At 44.1% G+C, this 26,660-nt stretch overlaps 1 protein-coding gene across 2 annotated transcripts; it reads right to left on the reverse strand.

The window, feature by feature from the left end:
* Positions 1-1,408: 1,408 nt before the first annotated feature.
* Positions 1,409-25,604, reverse strand: LOC128094555 (gamma-secretase subunit APH-1B-like). 2 transcript variants are annotated; one of them, XM_052712985.1, is made up of 6 exons: positions 25,305-25,589; positions 23,849-24,019; positions 20,909-20,979; positions 19,771-19,893; positions 10,176-10,303; positions 1,409-1,961 (listed from the first exon to the last, which is right to left on the reverse strand). In XM_052712985.1, the coding sequence occupies exons 1-6, from the start codon at positions 25,415-25,417 to the stop codon at positions 1,794-1,796; spliced, it is 774 nt and encodes a 257-aa protein (XP_052568945.1). In that variant the 5' UTR covers positions 25,418-25,589; the 3' UTR covers positions 1,409-1,793. The 2 variants fall into 2 exon arrangements, with proteins under 2 accessions (XP_052568945.1, XP_052568954.1); XM_052712994.1 differs by lacking the exon at positions 1,409-1,961 and adding an exon at positions 1,968-3,389 and having other exon boundaries at positions 25,305-25,604.
* Between the last annotated feature and the right edge of the window lie 1,056 nt (positions 25,605-26,660).

The following is a 26,660-nucleotide window of genomic DNA, read 5'->3' on the forward strand; positions in this document are numbered from 1 at the left end:
AAATACTATGCTTGGGTAGGAACACATCCCAGCTCTATGGGCATCTTCTTGCTCTCGGTTCAGCACAGTGATGGTCACTGTTTGGATTCTATATCTTTGTTTTTTTTTAGTCCAGGGAAAATCTTATATAAAGCTGCAAAACCCACCAACTCCAGCAGAAGCACTGCTGTGACTTAGTGCTGAAGTAACCTTTAAGGGCATAACTGCAGTGTTTCTCTGGTGATAGGTAATCTTCCTAGAAGCTGCACTCCTCTTGCATCTCTACACTGAGACACTCAAACATTTTTTTTTTTTTTTTTGGTTTTTCCAGACAGGGTTTCTCTGTGTAGCTTTGCGCCTTTCCTGGAACTCACTTGGTAGCCCAGGCTGGCCTCGAACTCACAGAGATCCACCTGGCTCTGCTTCCCGAGTGCTGGGATTAAAGGCGTGCGCCGCCACCGCCCGGCTGAGACACTCAAACATTTTAAGCATGGTGTTTGTTCCCCAATTAAGGTTTGGATCAGAGGTAAAAAACACACATGTTCTTCCTGTCACCACATGCTGTCGTGCTCATCTCCATGCACTGCAAGCCCTCTCCCTGCTGCTCCTGCTTCTGTAAATGTGCAAGGATGTGCTGGGCTCACCACTTTCCTGAGAGGTAATTTCTACTTTACACTCTAAGCTCCCAAAAGACTTCGACTGGGAACAGTTAGTACACTCAGTTCCATAAGTAGCATTTATCATAAAAAGGAAGTCAGGTGACCTAAATAAGCCCAACAAAGCCCCTGGGTATTCTTATAAAGAGAATTCTATTTCACTGCAACCAAAACCTAGACCAACCTGCTGAAGATTAAAAGTTACATGCCAGCTTGAAATCTGGTAGCTTAATGTCTATCTGCAGGTTCACCCTTAGCATTTAGGTGATGGTGCTGTTTGGTGTCACAGGGGCGAATGAACACGTCACACCACTTTGTGTTTTAGCTGTTCTCACAAGGTCCAGAGCAGCTCTGCCAAGGATGTCACTCATCTCCCTGCCCAGCTTCTCAGAGATGAAAATGGTGAGCTTTGCCTCGACCAGTCCAGCTGCAGACAGCACACACAGCAGCTTTGACCTGAGGGGGAGCCTGGACTTGGCACAATTCTAGACTCTCCCAAGGAATTCAGCATGTAATCACTCCTAAAGAGCCCAGATTTATACTAAAAAGAATAACTTAATGCCTCAGGAAGAAAAACTTAAACTGGGGAAACCAGCCTTGATGAAAATGCAGGTTATATACAGACCTTACCTGGCTAAGTTCTAGTGTCAGTGTAGGTTACTGCATTTAAAGGCACAGCCTATGGTGCTAGTGAAGGACCTAAAGCCGTTCACAGAGGACAGCCCTTCAGCCTTGTGTGCCATCAGTACATAAAAAGACAAGGACTACCCAGGTTACTACATCCAGAAATTTACTTGCTCAGCAGGAGTTGGCTTAGGAGACCGTTAAATATTGAACCTCATTCTCTTTGGGTGTTCTCAGAACTTCCCAGTGGACCCCAGTGGTTCTCAGCTGCACTGCACACCCAGGATGATCAGATCTGGAGGGGAAGTCCAGAAGCGTCAGTCTTTGTTTCCCCAGATGCCTCAAACATGCAGCCAGGCTGCAGGCCACCCTGCAGCTCTTCCAGAGGCTGCTGTGCGAAAGCTTAGGGACAGTTCCAGGCTAGACCGTTCTGCTGCTTCTGTGTTCCAGGAGAAAGGGTCTTTTTAGAAAAGGGCACAGCTGTGCCTCCTCTAAAGACACAGGCTGCTGTGTGGAGGTGCTGACTGTCAGAGGTTATCTGGAGCGCTGGTTGTAAAGAAGGAAGTCCTTGTCTTGGCAGAGCAGGCAGAGTTTCAGGCTTCGGCAGCTACCTCCAGCAACAAAAAATGCCCAGATGCCCATGACCACCATGATTATGTATGCTGACACCAGATTTACTCCATAATAAGGAGTTAGGAAGGTCTGCAAAGGAAAAGGAAATCAGCTTGGGTAAAAGCACAAGCTTTTAAAACCTGTGGAATAAACAGAGACAGAGGAAAATACACAATGCTTTCAACAGCTGGACTGCGTCTCACAAACATGGGATGACTGTCCTGTGTGAGAGACTCAGGAAGGCCCAGCAGACACTGGTCTGTGAACTTGCCCTGTGCTTGACTCAAATGGCAACCCCAGAAGACAGCTTTAGCCAGGACCTAATGGGATACTTAACAGAAAACAATGGAGCACCTGGGCCTGATTTGTAGCCATTTCTGTGTTAATTAAATTGGCTCTAAGAATTTGCAGCAAAGTCAGGTACATCTAGATTACTTTAATATGAACCATTAGTATTCAAAGGAACATGCTTTTGGCTGTACAATTGCTATGGATTCCAAAAGTTTAATCATTATAAAACACTATCAGGAACACAGCTCAGTGGTAGAGTGCCTGAAGGCCTGGGTTCAATCCCCAGCACCAAAGAATGACTGATAGAGAGTGCCAAATGGTTACATTGAGTGAAATTACTGAAGACAAGTATCCACCATAATGGAACTTATATACTACTAAATAACACAGATAATGAAGAAGTAATTAAATAATTAATTGCAAATTATGATTGATAGTAAGACAGAATATTTAGAGTTGTGATGAATGCTAGGATGAGAACATGGTGATCTTCTTAAGGGGTGATGGAGGCCTGGAGAAAATGGCACTTAACCTGAGACAGATAGCAAGAGGAACCCTGTATAGGCTGGCTGTGGGAGGAGCAAAGGTGAGGACCAAGAGCTGGAAACGGATGAAAACTAGAGCCCAAATGAATATAGTTTAGGGATGGAGGATCAGATGAGGTCAGACAGCTGAGGAGCCTGTGGGTAAACAATGTGAATGTTATTCTCTGTGCAATGCAGGGTCATAGAAAAGGTTTAGGTTGGGATAATAATGGTTGATTTTGATTTTTCAAACTGCATAAAAAGGATTAAGGGAGATTATGGTGAATCAAGATGAGTTAGGAGAAGATTGCACTGGGTGAGGAGAGCATAGGATGGTTACTTAGGGTGGTAGTGGTGGGGATGGAGAGTGAACAGGATGAGCTCACAGGGCTTGCTGACTGACTGAATGTGAGGCAGATGCCAAGGCTGACTCATTATTTCTGCCTTGATGGTAAATGAAGGCTTGAAAAGCACTAACCTTGAAAGAGACAAAAGTAGTGGGGAAGGAACAAGCTTGCAGTGAATGGTACCAATCCGATCCAAAGATGTCATGGTGAGGAGTAACAGGCCGCCAGGCGGGGGTGGCACATGCCTTTAATCCCAGCACTCGGGAGGCAGAGGCAGGCGGATCTCTGTGAGTTTGAGGCCAGCCTGGGCTACAGAGTAAGTTCCAGGAAAGGTGCCGGATCTACACAGAGAAACCCTGTCTCGAAAAACAAAACAAAACAAACAGTAAGAGGCCATGATATTTCAATAGGCAGAGGTCAAATACTTGTATGGATTTCTGAGCATGATACTTATAGGAGAGACAGAGGCTAGAAAAATACAAGCACAGTCTAATAATTAATGCCATTATTCCATTATTATTGTCACCCAAAGAGCTACTGCAGAGATAGGCAAAGGTAATACAAAAATTGAGCCCTGAGAAACTCCAGCACTTATAATACTAAGAGCCAACAAAGGAGTCCTGAAAAATCAGGACAGTGTGCTGCAGCAGAAGAAAAGTAGAGAAAATGAACTTTTTTTTTTCCTGGAGCTGAGGACCGAACCCAGGGCCTTGCGCTTGCTAGGCAAGTGCTCTACCACTGAGCTAAATCCCCAACCCTGAAAATGAACTTTTTAAAGGCTGCTAAGCTAGAGAGACGGCTCGTTTGTTGCTCTTTTAGAGGACTGGAGTTGGTTCCCAGCACCCATGAAGGGCAGCCTGCAACTGACTATAACTCTGGCTCCTGGAGATCTGATGCCCTCCCACCTCAGCTCCAGGGGAATCCAGTGACATTTTCTGGCCTCTATGCATACCCACACACATATGCATATATGTATACACTGATGTTACGGGACTTTTGATCATACTGTGACACTCTGAGACTGTTAAATAAAGTTTACCTTGAATCAGGAGGCAGAGCTAGTGACTAGCTGGCTGGAATTGGCCATAGAGAAGCCAGCAATTTGGGAAAGAAAAGGCAGGGACTTGAGTTTGGCACTTCCTTTTGGTTTGGGAACTGGTGAAGAGACATCTCTTACTGCGTCTCCAGCCAAAAAGCAAGGTCAACTGGTTGCTTCTTGGCTTCTCTGATCTAGCAGGTTTTTTTCTTTCTTTCTTTTCTTGGGTGGGGTTTGGGGTGTGTGAAAACCTGCTGGCTCAGAGAGGCTGAGTAGCAACTAGCTGACCTTCCCTCTTTGCGGTGTCTCTAGAAGACAGCCTCCTTTTGCTCAACCAAAACAAACAAACAAACAACAACAACAAAAAACCCCATGCCGCACAAAGGCCCACTTCCTGTGCATCTATGTCTATCATCTTACAGACACCCTGTGACTCTCTAGGATTACTTTCTGTCAACTAATCAACCTGACCCAAGGTTGATTTTATTTAATTAACACAAATGCAAACTTAGGGTTCACAGTGTGATCAAATGCCCCATAACACACTGACTCACCATATATACATAAATTAAAATAAAAAATCTTAAAGGCTGCCGGCATGAACAAAGAACAATGTCCATTAGATCTGGAAAAATGAAGGTTTGGAAGGACGGTTTGAGCAGAAGCCAGACTGGGCTAGAAGTCTGAGGGCAAAGTAGAAGAGAGGCCAGGGAGGTGGCTCAGTGGGTAAAGGCTCTTGTCGTCATCCTCTGACTTCCACACCATGTGCACGAGCGCGCGCACACACACACACACACACACACACACACACACACACACACACACACTCACACACACACACACACTCACACACACACACACTCACACACACACACACTCACACACACACTCACATACACACACACACACACACACTCACACACACACACACTCACATACACACATACACACACACACTCACACACACTCACACACACACACTCACACACACACACACACACACACTCACACACACACACACTCACACACACACACACACTCACACACACACACACACACTCACACACACACTCACACACACACACTCACACACACACACTCACACACACACACACTCACACACACACACTCACACACACACACTCACACACACACACACAGACACACACACACTCACACACACACACACACAGACACACACACACACTCACACACACACACACTCACACACACACACACAGACACACACACACACACTCACACACACACACACACACACTCACACACACACACACACTCACACACACACACACACACACTAATAAATACATACATACAAATAAATAATTTCTTTTTAAAAGTGGAGACAGAGTTTGTGGAGATTGTTCTTTGAGATGTGCGCTGTAATGAAAGAGGAAAAAGTTGCAGGAAGAGGGGAAGTCACATCAACAAGTTTTGTGTAAGATGTGTCTGGTGGAAAGAGGGAGAAAGACTGGTCCTGGATGACGGTGGCCCACCAAAGGAGGGCAGTACTCAGGCCAGGGAGGATGGACTAGGGTCACGGCCTAAGCAGGCTGGCCTTAACCTGGGAGCCAGATTTTGCCTCTGTTGGACCAGGGCTAAGGTTAGAACCTAAGTTTCTGTCCAGCCTCAGCCTTATCCTAACAAAGGAGAAGATTTGACTGTGGCAATTGTTTACCAGACGGTTTTAAAGTAAGTGTTTTGAGATTCCCCAAGTAGCCCTTCTCGTCTCCACTCAGCCTGCACATGGCCCTGGCTAAAGCACTGAACTTGACCTATAGGCTCTGTTTGGGGGATGGGTTCATTTTTCAGGTAGCACCTCACACAGGAAGAATGTTTTATTCTACAGGCATCTGTGGGTATGGCAGGTGTTGAGAAGTTTATGGGTTCTTTTCTGGAATAATTCTATAGACAACCCCATTAAACTTCAATTTAAATTACAGAATGATGAAGTCTTTGCATTTTCTTCAGTTTATTTCCTTTAGATCCAGTTTTCTCTTTTAAGCAATCACAAAAAACAATGTAACCTTGTTATAGAAAATGAGAACACACAAAAGAGAAAAGTTGAGAACAAATGAGAACAAACAAATGAGAAACTTGAAATTTAGTTACATTACTTATTCATCAGAACATAAAAAAAGAAATAATAAAACCCAATTAAAGAGACAATATAAAATGGAAAACTGGTATTAGGGATGTAACTCATGGGAGACTTGCCTGTGTGCACACAGGAGCCCCAGAGTTACACACACAAGACCTTCAAAAATAACACAAAAATAACGTGAAAGCTGGATGTGGCAGCTCATGTTTATAATACTAGCGCTAAGGCAGTTGAGACAGGAGGATTGCCACAAATGAGGCTAGTTAAAGCAACAGAATGAATTCTAAGCCAGTTTGGGCTATAGAATGAGATTATCTAAAAAACAAAACAAAGATAAACATGCTGTATAAGCTATTTGCAATATCTGACTAAAGATTCTTTTTTAGAAAATATAAAAAAATTCTAAAAAATTTAAAGACAGTTGGAGGTAGGTAAAATATTTGAACAAGAGCTTCAAAAAGAATTATCCAACTGACAACAGACATATGAAGATGTGTTTATTACTGAGGGAATGAAAGTTTGAAGTTTACTGTGCTTCTACTATATTCCCAGCAAGACTGAAAGTTATAACAGTGTTGGCAAGGACACAGAGGAGCTGAAGCTCATAAATAAATGGTTAGTGTTTAAGTCAACATAACCGTGCTGAGAAACTGAGTGATCCCACCAGCTGACTTATGTATTCCTCGAGCCCAACCAGAGCTTCTGGGAATGTATCCAGATGAAACGTGCACACGTGTTTGTTGAAGGACGTACATTTAAACACTTATTGTCATATTCTTTACAATAGTCAAAAACCAGAGCACTAAAGAGATGGCTCAGGGGTGAAGTGCTTTGGGTGCAGCAATCAGATGTTCTGCTACACGCCTTTAATCCAAGCATCTGGGAGGCAGAAGCACCTGGGTCTTTGTGAGTTTGAGGCCAATCAAGGCTACACAGTGAAAACGTGTCTTAAAAAAAAAAAAAAAAGACAGGTAGATCCCATGTCTCTCCTCAGTGTGCCTGGCTCTCAGGACACACTGCTCTCTGGGGTGTCCTCACTCCCTACTTTTCAGCTACTCCTTGTGCTTCTTTGCTGGCTCCCTTTTAACCTAATCTCAAGGATGGAGCATCATGGGACTCCATGCTTGAGCATCTTCTCTGTTTACCCACAATTCTTTGAATTATCTTTTCTCAGGCAAACTCCTTCCCCAAACTACCCCTTTTCATCCAACTTTCACCTGACCTCTACTCTTGGATGTTAAACAGGGTACCTCCAAAGTAATGGACCCCAAATAGAACCACCCTCTCAGGCCCTCAGTCTCAGCGGATGACAACACTATCCTTTCAGTGGTCCAGGCCAAACCATTAACCAAATCCTTGGCTCCTCATCTTCCTCATCCACTCTGTAGGGAACACTGATGGCTCTACTTTTGATACGTATTTCCTGAATCTGGCCATTTCTATTTCTTCACTGCTCTTTCATCCAAGTCCTCCTTGCCTTTCCCTTAAGGAAGGGACCTCTCCCAGCCAGCCAGTTTATTCTTAGTGAAGTAGTCAAGGCAATTCTTTCCAGATGTATATCAGATTATCCTCCACCTTTTCCTCCATTTTGTATTTTAAGGTAGGATCTCAGCTATGTAGACAAATACATGCTTGGCTTAACATAGATGCCATCATGTTAAAGGCAACTTTAGTATCCACAAGTTCTGCAAGGTTTAACCATGTAAAAGGCAAACAGACTGCATTTTAGCTGAGGGTAAGAAGCCTAGTGAATAAAATATTATAGGAATTCTAAATAGACAGAGAAGAGAGAAGCAGGAGGCAGGTCCCATTAGTAAAGACCTTTTTTTTTCTTTTTAACTTTCTTTTTATTTATTCTTTGTGTTTTTCATATCATGCATCTCGATCCCATTCATTTCCCTGTCCATATCTGCCCTCTGCCCTTGCAAAGCCCTCCCCCCAAAATAGAATAGAATTTAAGAGAAAAGAATGAAAAGTAAAAGAAAAAAAGAGGAAAAATCTTGTCATTAATACTGTAGTGTGATACAGTGAGTCACACAGTAAAACCTTTGCCCATATATCTTTACTTGGAAGTGTTCATTGCAACGAGCCATTGGTCTGGTTCGAGGCCTCTGGTTTCTGCTACACTATTGATTCTGGGCCCTCACTGGGACTCCTCTTGGATAACCTGTTGTTGCTTGGTCTGGTTCGAGGCCTCTGGTTTCTGCTACACTATTGATTCTGGGCCCTCACTGGGACTCCTCTTGGATAACCTGTTGTTGCCCTGTGTTGGAGATTCTGCAGCTGTGGGTCTGCAGGACCAGCCCTTTCATGTGCTCCCACCAGCCTGCCAGCCCACCAGCACCCAACGCCACTACCAGGGTGAGCTCTCCAGCATGCCCTGGTTAGTTCACCCCTTGCAGCAATAAGCAAGGGGAGGGGCCGTTCTCCTGCTTTCATGCCCTCAGGGTTGGCTCTCCCACACCTGGACCGTGAGGGCAGCTCTACTGTGTTGTTCAGGGGGAGGTTCAGGGACCACTCTCCGGAGTGCTGCAGCTGGTGAGGGGCAGGGACAGCCGTCCTGCTCTTATGACCTCAGGGTCAGCTCTCCCATACACCACCATATGGCAGATGAGGGGTTTGGACAGCTACTCCACACTCACACCCTCAGGGCCAGCTCACCCCTGCCTCTGCCAATAGGGTTAGCTCTCCTGTGCTGCCCAGGCAAGGAGCAGGGCCTGCTTTTCTGAGTGCTGCAGCTGGTAAAGGGGAAGGTTGGCTCCTCTGTCTGTCACAGGCAGTGAGGGGTAAGGGGTAAGAGTGCCCACATCACTCCATGACAGACAGCAGTAGAACACTTCTTCCATGCTCACAGCTTCGGGACTGGCTCACCCACACCTCCACCAACAGGGCCTGCTCTCCTGTGCTGCCCAGGCGAGGAGCAGGGCCTGCCTCCCTGAGTGCTGCAGCTGGTAAAGGGGAGGGTCAGCTCTCTTGCCAGCTGGAGGCGGTAGGGTCTAGGGGAGAGGGCATCTTTCCCTCGCCCCCACCACCATGCAGACTCAAACAAGGGAGGCGGTACCAGTGATGTCCCTCTCACACCCTCAGGGCTGGTTCACCTGCACCCCTGACTACAGGGTCATCTCAGGAGAGACCTTTTTAAAAAATCAACTATTATTATTATCATTTGTATACATATGTATAGCACACATGCCAATGTGCAGGGTAGAGATCAGAGGACAATTTTTGGAAGTTAGCTCTGTCCCTCCACAGTGGGCTCTGTGGCTCAAACTCAGGTAATCAAGCTTGCCGAGTTTACCTGCTGATCCATCTCCCTGGCCCAGGAGAAACCTTTTCAATATTGTACATAAAATGTGCAAAGGGTCTAGACAGGGCCGCGGCAGGGTCATTTTGATAACTGTCATGTATACAAATGACCAATTAGCACTCAGATCCAAGTCCTTACACACTGCTGTGTAAGACTCAAAATATTCAAGAACTCAAAATATTCACACCAATTGACTTCATAGTTCCCTGCCTCAAAGCCTAACATATGGGGAAAGCACATAAAGCCAAGTGTTCCAAGTCACAAAAGCTTCATAACAGAAAAAAAAGGGGAGGTGATTAACAAAATTAATCAAGTTAAAATAATTTTCACCTAAAGATTTAAACTTAACTAAAATCTGTATCTTAAGGAATTCGTAATGGAGGAAAATTGCTTCAGATATGCTTCATGCATAAGCATGATGCAAACTATTTTAGGCTTGACCAGACATCCTTAAAGGACAGACATGAGGAAAATCTCTAATGAGACAGAACCCCCCCCCCCAAAAAAAATTTATCTAGACTGTCACTGTGCTGAAACACACATGACCCACTGTCCACTCCAGGGCTTTTCTGACTTGCCCCACTTTCCCGAGGGTGTCCTTCATTTGGGTGGAATCCACCACACAGACCTCTGCACTTGAGCTCTGCAAGCACTGAGAACACAGGGACAACACTCACCTGGGTGGACACCAGCAGGTGAGTCAGGAGAACTGTAAGGAGGGTGTGCCACTTTTTCTTCTCACAGCCATCAAAAAACACAATGCTCCAGAACACATGCAGCATTATGATCACCAGCGTCATGAAAGCTGAAAAGACAAGTCGGCAATTAGTGGCCAGTCCTGCAGACAGCAGACACCAAACCCAGCTGAACCCCAACCCTGTGCACTGGCCCTGAGGGTCCCCTGACTACAGAGATAGAATCTGACCACCAGTGCACAGAACTGGCTTGCTAAGAACTCCACATTAACTTTCAAAGAAGTTAGGATGGGGCAGTCTTTGTAGAAGCTATTCCTCTAGAATACAAACCTGTTAGACATAAGCCAACTTGGATTTGGCTTTCAGAGAGTTTCCCTGAGGTATGCAATGAGATTAGTATGAAATTTACACAAGTATTTGTTTAAAACATATTTATTTTTATATGTATAGATGGTTTGCTTGCATATAAATCTGTGTAGCACATATGTGCCTAAAGTTCGAACATGCCTGAAAAAGACCTCAGATCTCCTGGGACTGGAGTTATAGACAGCTATGAGCTGCCTGCAGGTGCTGGAAATTGAACCCAGGTCTTCTAAAAGAACAGCCAGTGCTTTTAATCACTGAGCCATATCTCTACTCCAACATAGCTTATTTTCAAATAGCCTTCAGCCCCACTTAGAATTTTCTCAATTGAACAGAGCATCTTCTGTCTAAACAAGTCTCTGCACTGAAGGGGACTTTTTCTTTAGAACTCTTTTAAAAGAATGTAATAAAAAAATTAGTGTAACTAAAAATCACTATAATTATCTAAGATTCCTCTCTCTCTCTCTGTCTCTTTCTCTCTTTCTGATTTTTTAGAAACAGGGTTTCTCCGTTTAGTTTTGGTGCCTCTCCTGGAGCTCGCTCTGTAGACCAGGCTGGCCTCGAACTCACAGACATCTGCCTGGCTCTGCCTCCTGAGTGCTGGGATTAAAGTTGTGATTTCTTCTTTAAAGCAGGCAAGTTCCATATATTCACACTTTAACATGAAAAAAAGGCATATAGATTTCCCTTTCCTGCCACATAATAAACAGGCCATGAGCTTTAACCCACCAGACAGAAAAACCCCAGGCTAGAGTTCTACACCACTTGAAGGAAAAATAACCTGGCATTGCCAAGCAAAGGAGAATAGTTACATCTATTTCAGTCCAGCAAGGCATTTGAGCTACACTATAGACTATAGACTATATACACTATGGACTATGTACACTATAGACTATATATACTATGGACTATATACACTATCGACTATAGACTATATATACTATGGACTATATACACTATATACTATATACTATGGACTATATACACTATACACTATAAACTATATAGACTATGGACTATATACACTATAGACTATATAGACTATATAGACTATGGACTATATACACTATAGACTATGTGTACTATGGACTGACTATATATGCTATATACTCTATCTGTACTCCAAACCAGTGAGTTCTCAAATCAACAGATCACTAGCCCAGGGACCTGTTATCAGTGCAATTTACTGGTACCCACCCACCCATGAATCAGAAGCAATGGGGCAGGAGCCCAGCAAAGCCAGTTTAAACAGCCTTCCTAGAGATTCAATGCATGGTCAAGTTTCAGAATCCTGCCAAGGAGGCATTCTTATATATAAGGAGATACAAGAATATTTACACCAGCACTGCTGTAATAATAAAAATTCCCCACCATTACCACAACAGATAAGTAAATTACACTGTACTCACACAGTGGACTGCTGTATATGACCCACAACATGTATGATCTCAAGAACACAATGCTTAGTGAGAACAAACACACTGTGAAAATGCATATTATTCATATGAAGTAAGACATCAACAAAATAATATTAAAAGGACATAACTGTTGTGGCTAGAGGAGAGTAAGCTGTCACATCTCTGTGACAGTGTCTTTGTGTCAGCCTCTGGAAGACCACACTAAAAGGATTCAATCCAGGTCCAGTCATCATTCTGAAGAGGACAGTTCTTAAGGACAGATGCCTATCAATGGTCTGACACTGAGACCACTTAAGATGCCCAGGGGCTAAGCAAAGGCTTTTAAGTTTTCTCTGAGTCAAAAAAGACCAAGGCAAAAACTGACACAATGGGAACTTTTTTAAAATCATAAAGTGTTCATATTCTTTTTTTTTTTTTTTTTTTTTTTTGGTTTTTCGAGACAGGGTTTCTCTGTGTAGCTTTGCGCCTTTCCTGGATCTCGCTCTCTAGACCATGCTGGCCTCGAACTCACAGAGATCCGCCTGCCTCTGCCTCCCGAGTGCTGGGATTAAAGGCGTGCGCCACCACCGCCCAGCAGTGTTCATATTCTAAGGAAGGGTTTTCTAAGACCTAGATGTCAAGAGGAATCACTACCACAGGCATTTGCCATCTGCCCTGGCAGCCTCTGCTTGCCCTTCTCTCTAGGCTTTGCCATGGGTGCTGAGATCAGCTAAGTGTGCTCCCAAGGTTAGCTCCTAGAGTTCATTTTCCAGCCTGTTCTTATCCAAAACAGTGTTATTCTATAAGCTTCAGGCAAGTATCCTCTGGACCTTGCTCATCCTGATCATGCTTCCAAATTCCAGATCTGAATGTCTTGATCCTTCCAGCTAAGAGGTCTGATGGACTGACTTTGCCTCCAAAGTCAAATCAGACATCCCAGACCAGCATTCAAGTTCCTCCTCAATCTAGACCCAAATGATTTTAACAGCAGATCCTTGTGACTCTTTAACTGCGTCCTTGTGTCAGAAGCACAGACCTCAAGCCAGGCATGGTGGTACTGCCATTGAGAGGTAGAGACAGAGGCAGGAGGCTCAAAAGTTCAAGGTCATACTTAGTTACATATTAAGCTCGAGGCCAGCCTGGGCTACATGAGATACTATCTCAAAAAATCAGAACTGTTCTCTTCTCCTCCCTTTCTTTCCCCCTCCTCTCCTCCGTGTGTGTGTGTGTGTGTGTGTGTGTGTGTGTGTGTGTGTGTGTGTGCAAACAGATTGTCCCTTTAACCTAAATACCCACCCCTCCCCATTCTAACACACCCAAATCTTGCTTAAGATACTGTAGAGAGCCGTGCACGGCCGTGCCTCAAAGATGGCGCCGGCATCCGGCTTCTGCCTTCCCGATGGCAGGTGCTCCTTATTTGGCTAAGGCTAGGATCTGACTTGCTTCCGCACACCTGGACCTAATCTGGCTTGCTGGCGTATGTCTGACCCTATCGGCATTGTCCACGTGGCACTATGGGGTTGATTGCCCAGTGGCTATAAAGGGCGTGGGCTGGCTTTCCCGAGGGAGATCGGAGGAGAGAGAGAAGAAGATGGCTTTCCCCGGGGTCAGAAGATTGTCTCAAGGTTTCTGAATAAACTGCTTGGAGAAGAGCCTGGTGTTGCGTCTTCCTTGCTGGTCGAGGCGGACGCGACAAGATACAGCACAGAAGAGAGGAGGGAGGGATCCTATGAGCAAAGGGGTCAAGATCATGATGGGGAAACCCACAGAGACAGCTGACCCAAGCTAGTGGGAGCTCACAGACTCTGGACTGACAGCTGGGGAACCTGCATGGGACCAAACTAGGCCCTCTGAATATGGGTGACAGTTTCAAGGTTTCATTTGTTTGTGCAGCGGGGGAGGCTAGACCTTGCCTCAACTTGGTAGGCCAGACTTGGTTGACTACCCAAGGGAGGCCTTACCTCCTCTGAGGAATGGATGCGGGGTAGGACGAAGGGAGGTGGAGGGTGGGATGGGAGAAAGGGAGGGAGGGGGAACTGGGGATGGTATATAATATGACAAAATTTTTAAATAAATAAAAAAAGATACAGCACAGGGTCAACAAGATGGCTCAGTAGGTAAAGGTACTTGCTGCCAAACCTATGATGTAAGTTTAATACCCAGATACACATTGTTGAAGGAAAAAAGACTTTTGCAAGGTGTCCTCTAACATCTACACATGTGCGGGTGCATGTGTACATGTGCACACACAAACACCAAAATGTAATAATTTTTTAAGATCTAGCACAATGTTACTTCTTCAGTAAATATTCCCCTAATACATACTCTTCTCTGTGATTTTTCTTACATTTGTTGTTGAGACTCCTATTCCATAGACAGGTGGCATTGAATTTGTGGTATTCCTACTACCTCAGTCTCCCAAGTACTGGAATTATAGGTATGAACCACTGCATCTGGCTTCCAATTCTGGTTACACTCAATACACATTTTCTGAGCATGGTGACAGTCAAGTATGAATATTCTGGTTGGGTATCTTTAAAGTCAGATAACTGTGAATTAGAATGCCACTTGTGTGGATTTAGACAAGCTGTTTAACTCTCTCAGCTTACATTTCCTTTACTTCTAAAATGTATATTTCACAGACCCATTGCAAGGAACAACAGCACTTGGCAAATCAGAGCTTTTCAGCAAAACAGTGACCACTACACTCTACAGCAATGGTTCTCAACCTTCCTGATGCTGCAACCTTTTAATATAGTTCCTCATGTTGTGGTGACCCCAACCATAAAGTTACTTTGTTAGCATTTCATAACTGTAATTTTGCTACTATTACAAATCGTAATGTAAATATCTGATATGTGAACCCCGTGAAAGGGTTGTTTAATCAACAAAGGGGTCATGATCCACAGGTTGAGAACCGCTGTTCTACAGCCTCATAGATAATACAGCAAGTCCTTAGGTATACTGTCAGGTAGGAAAGTAAAGTGGAAGACATCTGATAATCACATTTATTCAAGATTCCTGGGTACTTGGCTATGGATTAAAACCCATTCCTCTCCACTCTTTTATAGATTATTCTTCCTCTGACTTTGTTTTATTATCACACTTTCTTCCTTTACTCTTTCAGTATCCAGCAAGTATTTTCTCAGTGACCAATACAGGCCAGGAACTATTCTAAGCACTGAGGCTCCTGCATATTTGGAACAGTCTCATAGAAGACACCCCACCTTCAGCTTTCTGTTTTATTAATGTAATATTCAAGAAATCACTCAAATGTTACTGAAAGACTGTACATTCCTACATTCTGGCTGGCTTTGCTATCACCATATAGCAGACACTTAGAAGCTGCTTTCATTAAAAAGCACTGGCTTCTTACTCAGGTAACTGAAAGCAGATTGAGAGCCTGGCATCTCTGACTTCACTTTATGAAGTGTTTCCTTTTTTGTTGGGTATCTGCTCATCTCTGTAGCAGGCATGATAATCATTCAAGGAGAGTTTGTCTTAAGAACTGGAGACTCCTAACCTATCTCATTCCCCTTCAAGGTTGAATGCACAAAGATAAGAGTAATTGAGGCATCTTACTTCCAGCTTTTTAATGTCCTGGTCCAGACCCCAAAGGCACCTGAGTGTCTCCAGTCATCATCTTAAACAAGCATTCATCTTGGATTAGAGGAATAGAAGGGCTGGCTGGAGAGAACACTTCCCAGATGAGGGCAGTTCTAATGCGGTTCTGGACCGGGGCCATCATCTCACAAGAACTTGCTTGTCTCCTCAAGCCATAAACTGTTTTCAGACCACCTTGCAGGACCAGAACTGAGACACTGACCAATCAGGACCACACACTGATGGCTTAACTGTTCACACCCTTTGCCCTCACACCTCAATTCTTCTTTTCAGACCTAAAGCTCTTGTCAATGTGATCGAGATAGAGTCTGGGGTCACTGAACCCCCATGACTGATCTTCTCCCCCACTGCACCATATTGATCTCTTCCTCAAACTTTTCATATTGCTCATCTCTTGACTTGGTGTACAGTAGACAGCTGGCCAATCCTAGTCTTGGGACTCTGAGAGATGGGATTTTGTTTCAAAATTCCAATACTGGCCATAAGCTAAATTTTACTATGGCAAATATTGTGGAGCATTTATTCCATCTACAACTGGTAAGAAACTGAGGCCTGACTATCTAAACTATCTACCACATACAAATAGTTACACTACATGCATGCCACTTTGTTACTTATTAACAAATGGACTGAATTCCAACTAGAAATGAAGACATAATAACAGTATCTGTAAAGTCTTCCCCCCCATTTTCATTGCTAAACTCTCTCAGTTCATATTCCTATACATAAAATCCTAAAAGTCCTTCAGAGACTCTAACTCTAAAATTTACTTTATTCTATTCTTCTTAAGAAAAACATGGGGCTAGAGAGATGGCTCCATGGTTAAGAGCTCTTAATATATTTTACAATGCTGGGTTTAGTTTTACTTAATTCTGTTTTTGTTTGTTTTGTTTTGTTTTTTGAGACAAGTTTTCCTTGTATAACAGCCTTTACTATCCTGGAACTAGCCCTGTAAACCAGGTTGGCATCAAACAGAGATCCGCCTGCCTTGAGTGCTGATATTGAAGGTGTGTACTGATGCTATCACCACAACCAGGCTAATTTTACTTAATTCTTACTGACTCTAATCTAGACATTCTCTTCCTTCTCTTCTTTTGTCTTTTTAGATTTAGATAGGGTCTCACTATATAGCCCTGTCTCACTTGAAACTTGTTATCTAGACCTGGCTGGCCTAGAACTCACAGAGATCCACCTGGCTCTGCCTCTTGAGTGCTAGGATTACAAGCATACACTACCATTGCCTGGCTTTTGATCATTTCTTCTGTCCTTCCTGAAAGACCTAGAAATTGAGGCCTGAGAGGTCAGGTCTCTTCCTCCAGTTTGGAACAGCCTTCTCCTCAGTTCCTTCCTTTGTTGGCATAGTTATTACTTATCTTTAAGTAAATCTCTATAATTCCATAAGCAGTGACTAGCTTCTATTTTTCAGTCAATATTTATCAAGTTTTGTCTAGTAACAATGGACCCCATGAGAATCTATGGATGGGATATGGTAATAAACAAGACATAGTCCTTGCTAAATCATGTGATTTAGCACAAAACTGGAGAGACAGGCACTAGACAATAGTGACATCATCAGTTAATCAAGGCTGGGGTACATAGGCAAAGAGACAGGCACTAAACAATAGTCACATCATCAGTTAATCGCGGCTGGGGTACATAGGCAAAGAATTGCACTGTCCACACATACCCTTACACTTCTCTTCCTCTTTGTAATATTTATATTATGCTTTGTGCAGTTAGGTGTTTGTTTTTATGTCATCGTGGGCAGAGAGCATGGAGAAATCTTTAGTAATTACTTACAGACTGCATACATAAATAATCAAAAGGACTTGTCCCCAAATACTAAATTGATGATATGACTTGAACTTGGAACCTAAATCTCATACTTCCTTCTCAGCCAAGTACTTCCAAGAAATGGCAATGAGTCTAACTTAATGTGGGCCTGCTCTACAAGTACTGATAAAAAAGAACTAACTTACATATGTATTTCATAAAACTATTTTTATGTAACACAAAAATTCATGTACATACAGATATCATACAATATGTGTATTATTAACATAATGGACATAGAGATGCTCATAAGGATCTCATATTCCTTACTTATTGTAATTACCATTTTAGGAACAAATCTACTCTTCCAAGGGACTCATTTTAAGCTGACCTTGAAAATAGCCTGGTTTACTAAGAGAGTTAGCACCATCTAGAGGACAAAAGCCGGCAATACATGATGATGGAAAGAAAACAGTTCCTGTAACAATGTAAACTAAGAAAATTCACAATACAGAAGGTGTCTTAATTTCTACTGGACTCTGATAGACATTAAACACTAGAACTACATTTGCTTTTTGCAACCCAAGCACTATTGCCATTTAAAATTTATGCCAGGAATATTCCAGTTTGGAATATTCACAAAGGCAATTTGCTACTTTGGGGGCGACATTAACAAGCATGATCCATTAACACACGTTCCCTTAACTCGCAGCCAGAGTTAAAGGGTCTGAACTGGATGCTCTCAGCCTCACAAAGTCAAACACTTTTCAAACAGGGAAGACTAGCTTGCTGGCTGCACAGGGGCAGGTTCACTTGAGAAGCTGACACATTAATGTCCACAGGTGAGGCTCAGATTTGAACACAAGGAAACTGAGAGTGGTGGGAGACTGTCTCTGGGGTCAGGGAGTGCCAGGATGTCTCTAAACTACTGCAGCTTTGAAAAATTGGCCATTTCGCTTTATAATCTTTTTATTCTATTAAAAGCTACTGAAACACTATTTAGTTTTTGGTCATATTCCCCTACAAGATGATAAGCTCCCTAATGATCTTTGGCCTGGATGTGAACATGGATTTAATTGAAAAAATGGGTATGTGAGTTCACTTATTCCAATTAATAACTGCTATTGGTCTAGACAACTACAAACACGACTATTTTTCCTCTAGTTTTTGTTTTTGTTTTTTGTTTTTTTTTTTTTTTGGTTTTTTTTTTTTTTTTTTTTTTTTTTTTTGGTTTTTCGAGACAGGGTTTCTCTGTGTAGCTTTGTGCCTTTCCTGGAACTCGCTTTGGAGACCAGGCTGGCCTCGAACTCACAGAGATCCGCCTGGCTCTGCCTCCTGAGTGCTGGGATTAAAGGCGTGCGCCACCACCGCCCAGCTGTTCCTCTAGTTTTAAACAAAGTGGAATTTAATAAAATAATATTCTAATTATAAAACAAACTTGTGGTCATTGTGTCATAACTTGTTGCTGGTGAATGAAAAGCAATGTGAAAAGAGTTGGTCCTTTTTTTACTGCATCTTTGCACAAAAAGATTAATGCATCTACTTTTCCTCTACATTTAAAGCAAGTCATGCTGCCTATCTACAAAAGGCACTGAGTTATAGATTAATCAGAGATTAGAATGTAGACTAGAGGTCTTGTGTTGAATCACTAGCACTGGGCAAGAAAAAAAGCAGGTGCTTACAGGTTTATATCGAAGATAAATCTAAAATGACAAAACAGAAAGGATATAGCTCATAAAAATTAGCTGCTAATGTTTCAACTACACTGTAACATTTTAGTATAGCCAAATAAATATATATATATAAATCTTTTTGTGTAGTTGGTTGGTTGGGTTTTGTTGTTGGTTTGTTGTTGTTGTTTGTTTGTTTGGTAGTTGATTGGTTGGTTTTTTGAGACAGGGTTTCTCTGTGTAGCTTTGGAATCTATCATGGAACTTGCTCTGTAGACCAGGCTGTCCTCAAACTCACAGAGATCCTTCTGCTTCTGCCTCCCAAGTGCTGGGATTAAAGGTGTGTACCACCACTACCCAGCAAATATATAAATCTTGTGCAAGATCAATTCCTGTAGTATTCTTTTTTTTTTTTTTTTTGGTTTTTCGAGACAGGGTTTCTCTGTGTAGCTTTGCCCCTTTCCTGGAACTCACTTGGTAGCCCAGGCTGGCCTCTAACTCACAGAGATCCGCCTGGCTCTGCCTCCCGAGTGCTGGGATTAAAGGCGTGCGCCACCACCGCCCGGCTCAATTCCTGTAGTATTCTAAAGCACTCCAATCAAACCCCTGCCCCCACTCCCAGGTCCTTCACTTGTAGTGCCCAAGAATATCTTCCCTTTGAAAGTCTTAACATAAACCACCTCCGCTTGAACTCTGAGGCCAATGAATTGCAATAAGGACGATGCTTTAGAGCACAGCTAGGACACATACCTGAATTAAGGAAGAACTGAGGAGAATCACCATGAATGCCCACTGTGCCTGGCCCCAACGAGTCAGACAGGGTGTTCACAAAGGAAAACACTCCACTCATGATTCCAAAGCCCAAGCCAGAAACTAGAGAGGAAGAAAACACCATTAAGCCCTTTTCCTGTTATGAGTTCAGTTCAAATCTAATTTGCAAGGACTGGGGAATACTATTTCACTGCAGGGAAAGGGTACACCTGCTGTTGCTGAAGCACCAGACAGCCAGCTCTGGAAGGCTAAGTGAGAAAGGGGAGGAGAAAGGGAAGGACAGGATGTAGTAGATCAATGAACAAGGAGAGGCACAGAAGAAACTGGAGAGGAAGAAGAGGGTAATGTGATGAAGGCCCTGGCTTTGGTTTATTGTCGCCAGACTAAGAGGGAGTAACTGTGATTGCAAGGTGGGATCTCTGGGCCAGACTGAGCTAATTCTACATGGAGACCTAGATCCAGTGTGTGTGTGTGTGTGTGTGTGTGTGTGTGTGTGTGTGTGTGTGTGTGTGCGCGTGCGCGCGCGCTGTGGGATGGTCTGTATGTCAAATATGTTGCTGATTGGTCAATAAATAAATCACTGATTGGCCCGTGGCCAGGCAGGAAGTATAGGCGGGACAAGGAGGAGAATAGAGCTGGGAAGTGGAAGGCTGAGTGGGGAGACACTGCCAGCCGCCATCAGGACAAGGAAGATGTAAAGTACCGGTAAGCCACAAGCCACGTGGCAAGGTATAGATTAATAGAAATGGATTAATTTAAGCTGTAAGAACAGTTAACAAGAAGCCTGCCACGGCCATACAGTTTGAAACCAATATAAGTGTCTGTGTTTACTTGATCGGGTTTGAGGGGCTTGGGACTGGCAGGTGAGAGAGATTTGTCCTGACTGTGGGCCAGGCAGGAAAACTCTAGCGACATGTGTGTGTGTGTGTGTGCCATGTGCAGGCTGTACAGGTGTTGGAGCCCCTAGAACTAGAGTTCCAGGTGGTTGTGAGCCATCATCTGGGTGCTGGGAACTGAATTCAGGTCCTCTGCAAGAGCAATAGGTGCTCCTAACTGCTGAGCCACCTCTTCAGCACTTCTATTATTTTTCTTCATGACACCACAGGGTCTAACTTACCATAGGCCAACAGTTGCATTGAGGGTGTTGTCTCCTCAGGGTTTACGCTTTTCAAACCCTCACTGGCTGTTCTAAAAGAAAAACACATTTTTTTTTTATTTTTAAAGAAATGACTCATATCAGGCACATCATGAACCCTTCAAAACTAGATTCTTAGTGAGACTTCTGATAAGGTTACACTCCAGGTTGCAGTTCAGAATCCATTTAAATGAAACCCAGCACTCTTTTTTGTTGTTTGTTTTGTTTTTATTTGAGACAGGCTCTCTCTACATAGCCTGGATGTTCACTATATAGATCAGACTGGCCTCAAACTCACAGAGGTCCATCTGCTTCTGCCTCCCAAAGGCTGGGATTAAAGGTGTGTGCCACCAGCTCCAGCACATTTTCTTTTCTTTTTTTTTTTTTTTTTTTTGGTTTTTCGAGACAGGGTTTCTCTGTGTAGCTTTGCGCCTTTCCTGGAACTCACTTGGTAGCCCAGGCTGGCCTCTAACTCACAGAGATCCGCCTGGCTCTGCCTCCCGAGTGCTGGGATTAAAGGCGTGCGCCACCACCGCCCGGCTCATTTTCTTTTCTTTTTAAGATTTACTTATTTTTATATGCATTAGTGTTTTGCCTGCATGTATGTCTGTGTGAGGGTGTAGGATCCTTTTGTACTGGAGTTACAGACAGCTATGAGCTGCCTTGTGGGTACTGGGAATTGAACCCCGGTCCACTGGAAGAGCAACCAGTGCTCTTAACTGCTGAGCCAACTCTCCAGCCCAACTCCAGCACATGTTCAATAACTGAAGCCAAGAAATGAGATTTCCACCAACTCTATCTAGCTGATGTTTCCATAAAAGGAAAAAATTAAAATATCAGTAACAAGCCAATAGGGATTGAGTTCAATAAGAATAAAAGCAGTACTCTAGTTTCTGAGCTCAATGAATATTTATTTCTTTGTCCTGAGGGATCTATCACTCTGGATTTTCTTTTCCCCAAAGTCTTAGGTCTTTATCTTCAACTTATGGTCATTTGGTCGTATTTTCCACTATGGCTATACTTACTACCCCTTCTCTCTTTCACACTGAAGAACCAAAATTATTCCCACCCTTCTAGCAGCAACTTTTTTCTTTGGTTCAGGAACTGATCCCACGCCTCACACCTGCCAGGCACATGTCCCACCACTGGGGTTTTTCTTTTTCTGTTTGTTCATTTGGTTGCTTTGAGATGGTCTATGTAAGTAGGCTGACTTCAAAACCACTATGTAGCGAAGATTACAGGTGTGTACCCTCGTGCCTAGTCTATGAGGTGCAGGTTACTGGGAATCGAACCCAGGGCTCCATCTTCAGCCCCCTTAACACACCATTTTAGAAAATTTTAAAAACAGAGAGACACTTCTAAAAAAGAAAAAAAACAAACAGGGCTGAGGGTCTGGGTCAGTGATAGAGCTCTCTCCTGGCTTGTGCCAAGACCCCGGGTGGGGGTGGGGGGACATCGACAGGGACAAAAAACAAAACACAACTGTAGCATTGGTTATCTTAGCTTTTCACTTTTCTGTAGATATAAGATTTCTCTAAAATCACAAAATGTGTATTTTATTAATATTATTTAAAAAACTGACTTAGGTTGCAAAACTTGCAATCCAAGTATTTAAAAAACACACACAAGACACAATTCCCATATATTTCAGGCATCATACAGCAGTTTTAGACAATACAGGAGTTCCTGAAAATGCTTTTTAGGCAATGACAGTTATGTTTTAGGCAAATAACTTGAAATTGTAAAAGGTTTGTGTGGAAAGGGCTAGAGAGAGAGCTCAGCGGTTGAGAGCACTGGCTGCTCTTCCAGGGAACTCAGGCTCTACTCCTAGCACCCACATGGTGACACATAACTGCTTATAACTTCAGGGCCAGGGGATCTGTTGTCTTTTTCTGGACTTCTTGGACACCAGGCATGCACACAGTGCACAGACATACATGCAGGCAAAACACTCATACACATAAGATAAAAATGAGTGTGTTAAAAAATGAAAAATAAAATTTGTGCAGAAATGGACATTGCAGCCATATGCCAACATCTCACTGTACAAGGTTTTGTTGTGTTTGAAAGTTACAATCATCTCATTCATTCATCAACAATGTAGTAACTACTCCTGATTTCCTGACTCATGAAATAAACTTATTTGACTGCAATGATTTATAAAAGTGGGTACAAATGCTCCACATTTTAATCAGGGCAGCAAATTCAGGCAGCAAAATTTTGGTTGAGTTGGTCCCTTAAACTAAAAGGCTCAAACATATTTGTATTAGTATAGATATTTAAGCAAAATCTGAATAAACCAAAATCTCTAGTACTGAATAAAGTATACCATGAGAGATCAATTTAAATGTACTCACTTATATCTTAGCTCCAAAAAAGAGCTCATGCCTCAGGCTTTGTTCTTAAATGTATTTTTCCTTTTGTAGATTTGAAACTATAGAATATGTTTTTTAAAAATGAGCCTCTGTTTCCCACTAATAGTAAAAAAAATGGAAGACATAATCTCCATAAGAATAATTTATTTCAGGCGGTAAGAGGGAAACATGAAGTCCCAATGGGAAGGCTCTCTGTTGTTTCAGTAATTATTTCTCTGGGTTATTTTTCTTCAATAATGTGGGGTTTTTTTGGTTTATTCATTTCTTGCCAGTTTCCTCCCATTATAAGCTCCACCAGCCAGAGTTCTCTCTTTATCACTTTTGTGATAAACCTCCAGTTTCTACAAAGTGCCTGGCATTGGGCAATTCTTAAGAAACATTTTTGAGAGGAAGGAGACGAAAGAGGAAAGAAAAAGGAAGGGTATGAGGGCAGGCAGGCAAGCCAGGCCAGAAGTTTAAATACTCCATATTTTCAGGCTAGAAATGGACCAATCACCAAATCACAACTCAAGTCTAACTGGGAAAATAAAGCAAACATTTAACTTACTTCAACAGCCTATAATACGCAAACCTGAACAGTTCTTGGAAACAGACAGAGAGCAACACTCCAAAGATGAGCAGGTACTTCTGTATTGGTCCATCTCTGTTGTCAGTAATGACTCTCACTAGGTACCAAAAAACAGATGAAAGCAGAAGAGACACCAACCAGAAGAAAGCTCTGGAATGTAGAAGAAAAAAAAAAGCCACAAGTGAACAGAAGCACAAGATATTAATAATGACTTTAAATCTGCTGGAAAAGGAACAAAGATCTTGATTTTTTTTTTTTAATTGGGAAAAAAGTCCTTGAAGTGGCGTTCTGGATCATCAGTTGCTGATCAATGGTCCATTTCTCTCCTAGTGAGAAAAATAGTCCAAGAGGAATGTCAGTCAGATGTGCTCAACAAGACCGTGCTCAGTGACCCTGTCAGGTGCACACTAAGACACTGTCTGCCAAGGACTGGCCAAGAGGAACTTGGTTGCTGACTATTTTCCTAAGCGATGTTTTGCCTTTTTTGGTGTGCCATAGAAATATATAACCAGTGACCATTGCAATTTTCATATTCTCAAAATTCGCCAGAAACTGTGGATTTAATGGCTAACTATCTGTAAAGATAAGTGTCTTTTTCTGACAGAAAACAAATACCTAAACCTGCATTCATAGTGTGCACCGTGTAAATTTCAGAAGTTGCAAACCCGTGCTCTGGTGTAGTTGTTTTCCAGGCCCGGTTCTGACAATCCTCCTGTGGATTTTAATGACGACAGCAAGCTTTATAAGCCATCGGATCAACAGACTCTATTGTTTTTAAATTACAATAGCGAAGGAGCACTGTTCGGTAGAGTCAAAAAGTAGCTCAGAAAGGCGGGAGTCCCTGGCCTAGCTAGCCGGCCTGATGCCAAGTCCCAGAAACTCTCAGCAGGTGCAAAGAGACCAAGACCACGTTCACCAGCGGAGTTCGGTGTTTACCGAGCTCTCAGGACCACGTGCCTGGTCAGGTGTTGCTGCCTTTTCTCGCACTTCCACCCTCCGCTGCACCCCAGTCGTTACCCAGGGGTCTACAAGAAAAATCTGAGCCCAAGCCCCTCTCAGGCATTCTGAGTCCGAGGATGGGGGCTGGGGAGGAGTGGGCCACTGATCCCCAGGTGACTTTCATGACAGAGGGTGGGAACGACCCTTGGACGCCACTGAGCACTGGGTGAAATGAGACTCCTGTGGAAAGGCGAAGGCTCCACACACGAATGGAGCCAAGTGTTCCCATACCTAGTCCACAGAAGCCTAGATGCGCAGGGCGCGCCTGCTCAGCCTGCCCTTCTCCTCAGACCCTGGCAGGAGAGGAGGAGTCTCCCCTCCTTTCAGCCCTGGCTGTCCCACAGGCTGGCGACAGTGCGGGGTGGTGATTCCTGAGGTCATGGGAACCCGGGCGCGGGAGGGGACCCGCTGCGTCAAGGACCTGGGGCAGTCTCACCCGGCGATGAGGAAGATGACGCGCAAAGGGTCGGTGGCGATGGTGAAGACGTAGAGAGAGAGCGCGGGCCCGAAGGCGATGAAGGCGCAACCGAAGAACACGGCCGCCGTCATGGCGACCGCGGAAGCGAGTCCCGGGAGCCCGAGGGGACCCGAGGTGCCCAGTGGGCAGTGGGTGCTGGATAAGGGGCGGGGCCAGGCTGCAAGGCTCCGAGTGCTCAGTCAGAGCAGAGCTCAGGAGGCGGGGCCTCGAGATGCTCCAAAGCCCGTGGCAGCCGAGGGAGGGGCGGAGCTCAGGAGGCGGGGCCTGGTGGTGATAGAAAGCCCGTGGCAGCCGAGGGAGGGGCGGAGCTGGGGAGGCGGGGCCTCGAGGTGCTCCAAAGCCCGTGGCAGCCGAGGGAGGGGCGGAGCTCAGGAGGCGGGGCCTGGTGGTGATAGAAAGCCCGTGGCAGCCGAGGAAGGGGCGGAGCTCGGGAGGCGGGGCCTGGTGGTGCTCAAATCAAAGAGAGGACCAGATTGAAGTTCGCGAGGCGCGTCTTCCCTGTGTTCCTTTGCCCGTCAGGGTGGATGGCGGAGCGGGCCTCTACTCCAGTCACAGCGGACAAGGCAAGACTCAGTTGTTGGGACCTCGAGAAGCTCCATGGCCGTAAAAGCGGATCGCTGGTTCGAGTTGGGCAGGCAGGCGGAGACTCAAGGTGCTCCAAGCTCAAAGGAGGAGGGGCGTAACTTCGGACGCTCCTCTCGAGGTGCTCCAGGCCCAGTCTAAGTGAGTTTCCTGGCAGAAATGTAGCAGCTCTGCTCCTGCCCTGGAGAAAGTTGTTACTTCTCTGCCCCGCTCTGCTCTGGTGAAAGGAGGTCATCACCTAAACCTCATTCAAGAGATTTACTGGCGGAGAGGAATCCAGGAGAGTGACAGCCTCTAATGGTAGAAAAAGGCAACTTCAAACTGAACAGGTACAGGAGTTATATAGGGTTTCTTAGGAAGTTTTTCCAGGGTGAAAATTTTCAGGGTGGGAATTGGTTGGATTTCAATCCCTGAGCTTGGACAAGCTCAGAGATTGGCTGGATTTCGTGCTCAGAGATTCGTTGGTTTTTGTACTGAGTTGGTCAGGGGCAAGGAGTGTTTCTTTCACTGGCCCTTTTTAACCCTTTGGCTCTGGTTTCAGGGTCAGGGTGTGTTGCTTTGGCTGACCCTTTTACCCTACAATGAGACCTGACTTTGATTCCCCAGGACCCATGCAAATCTTGGTTAGGTAGCAGGCATCTGAGTCCTTCAGTTAGATGGGAGGTGGATATAAAATAATTCCCTGAAGCCCTCTGTCCAGCTATCCTGGCACACACAGCAGCGAACAACAAA

Source organism: Peromyscus californicus, unplaced genomic scaffold, assembly GCF_007827085.1.
Source record: "Peromyscus californicus insignis strain IS unplaced genomic scaffold, ASM782708v3 Scaffold_11__1_contigs__length_118956290, whole genome shotgun sequence".
Taxonomy (NCBI): domain Eukaryota; kingdom Metazoa; phylum Chordata; class Mammalia; order Rodentia; family Cricetidae; genus Peromyscus; species Peromyscus californicus.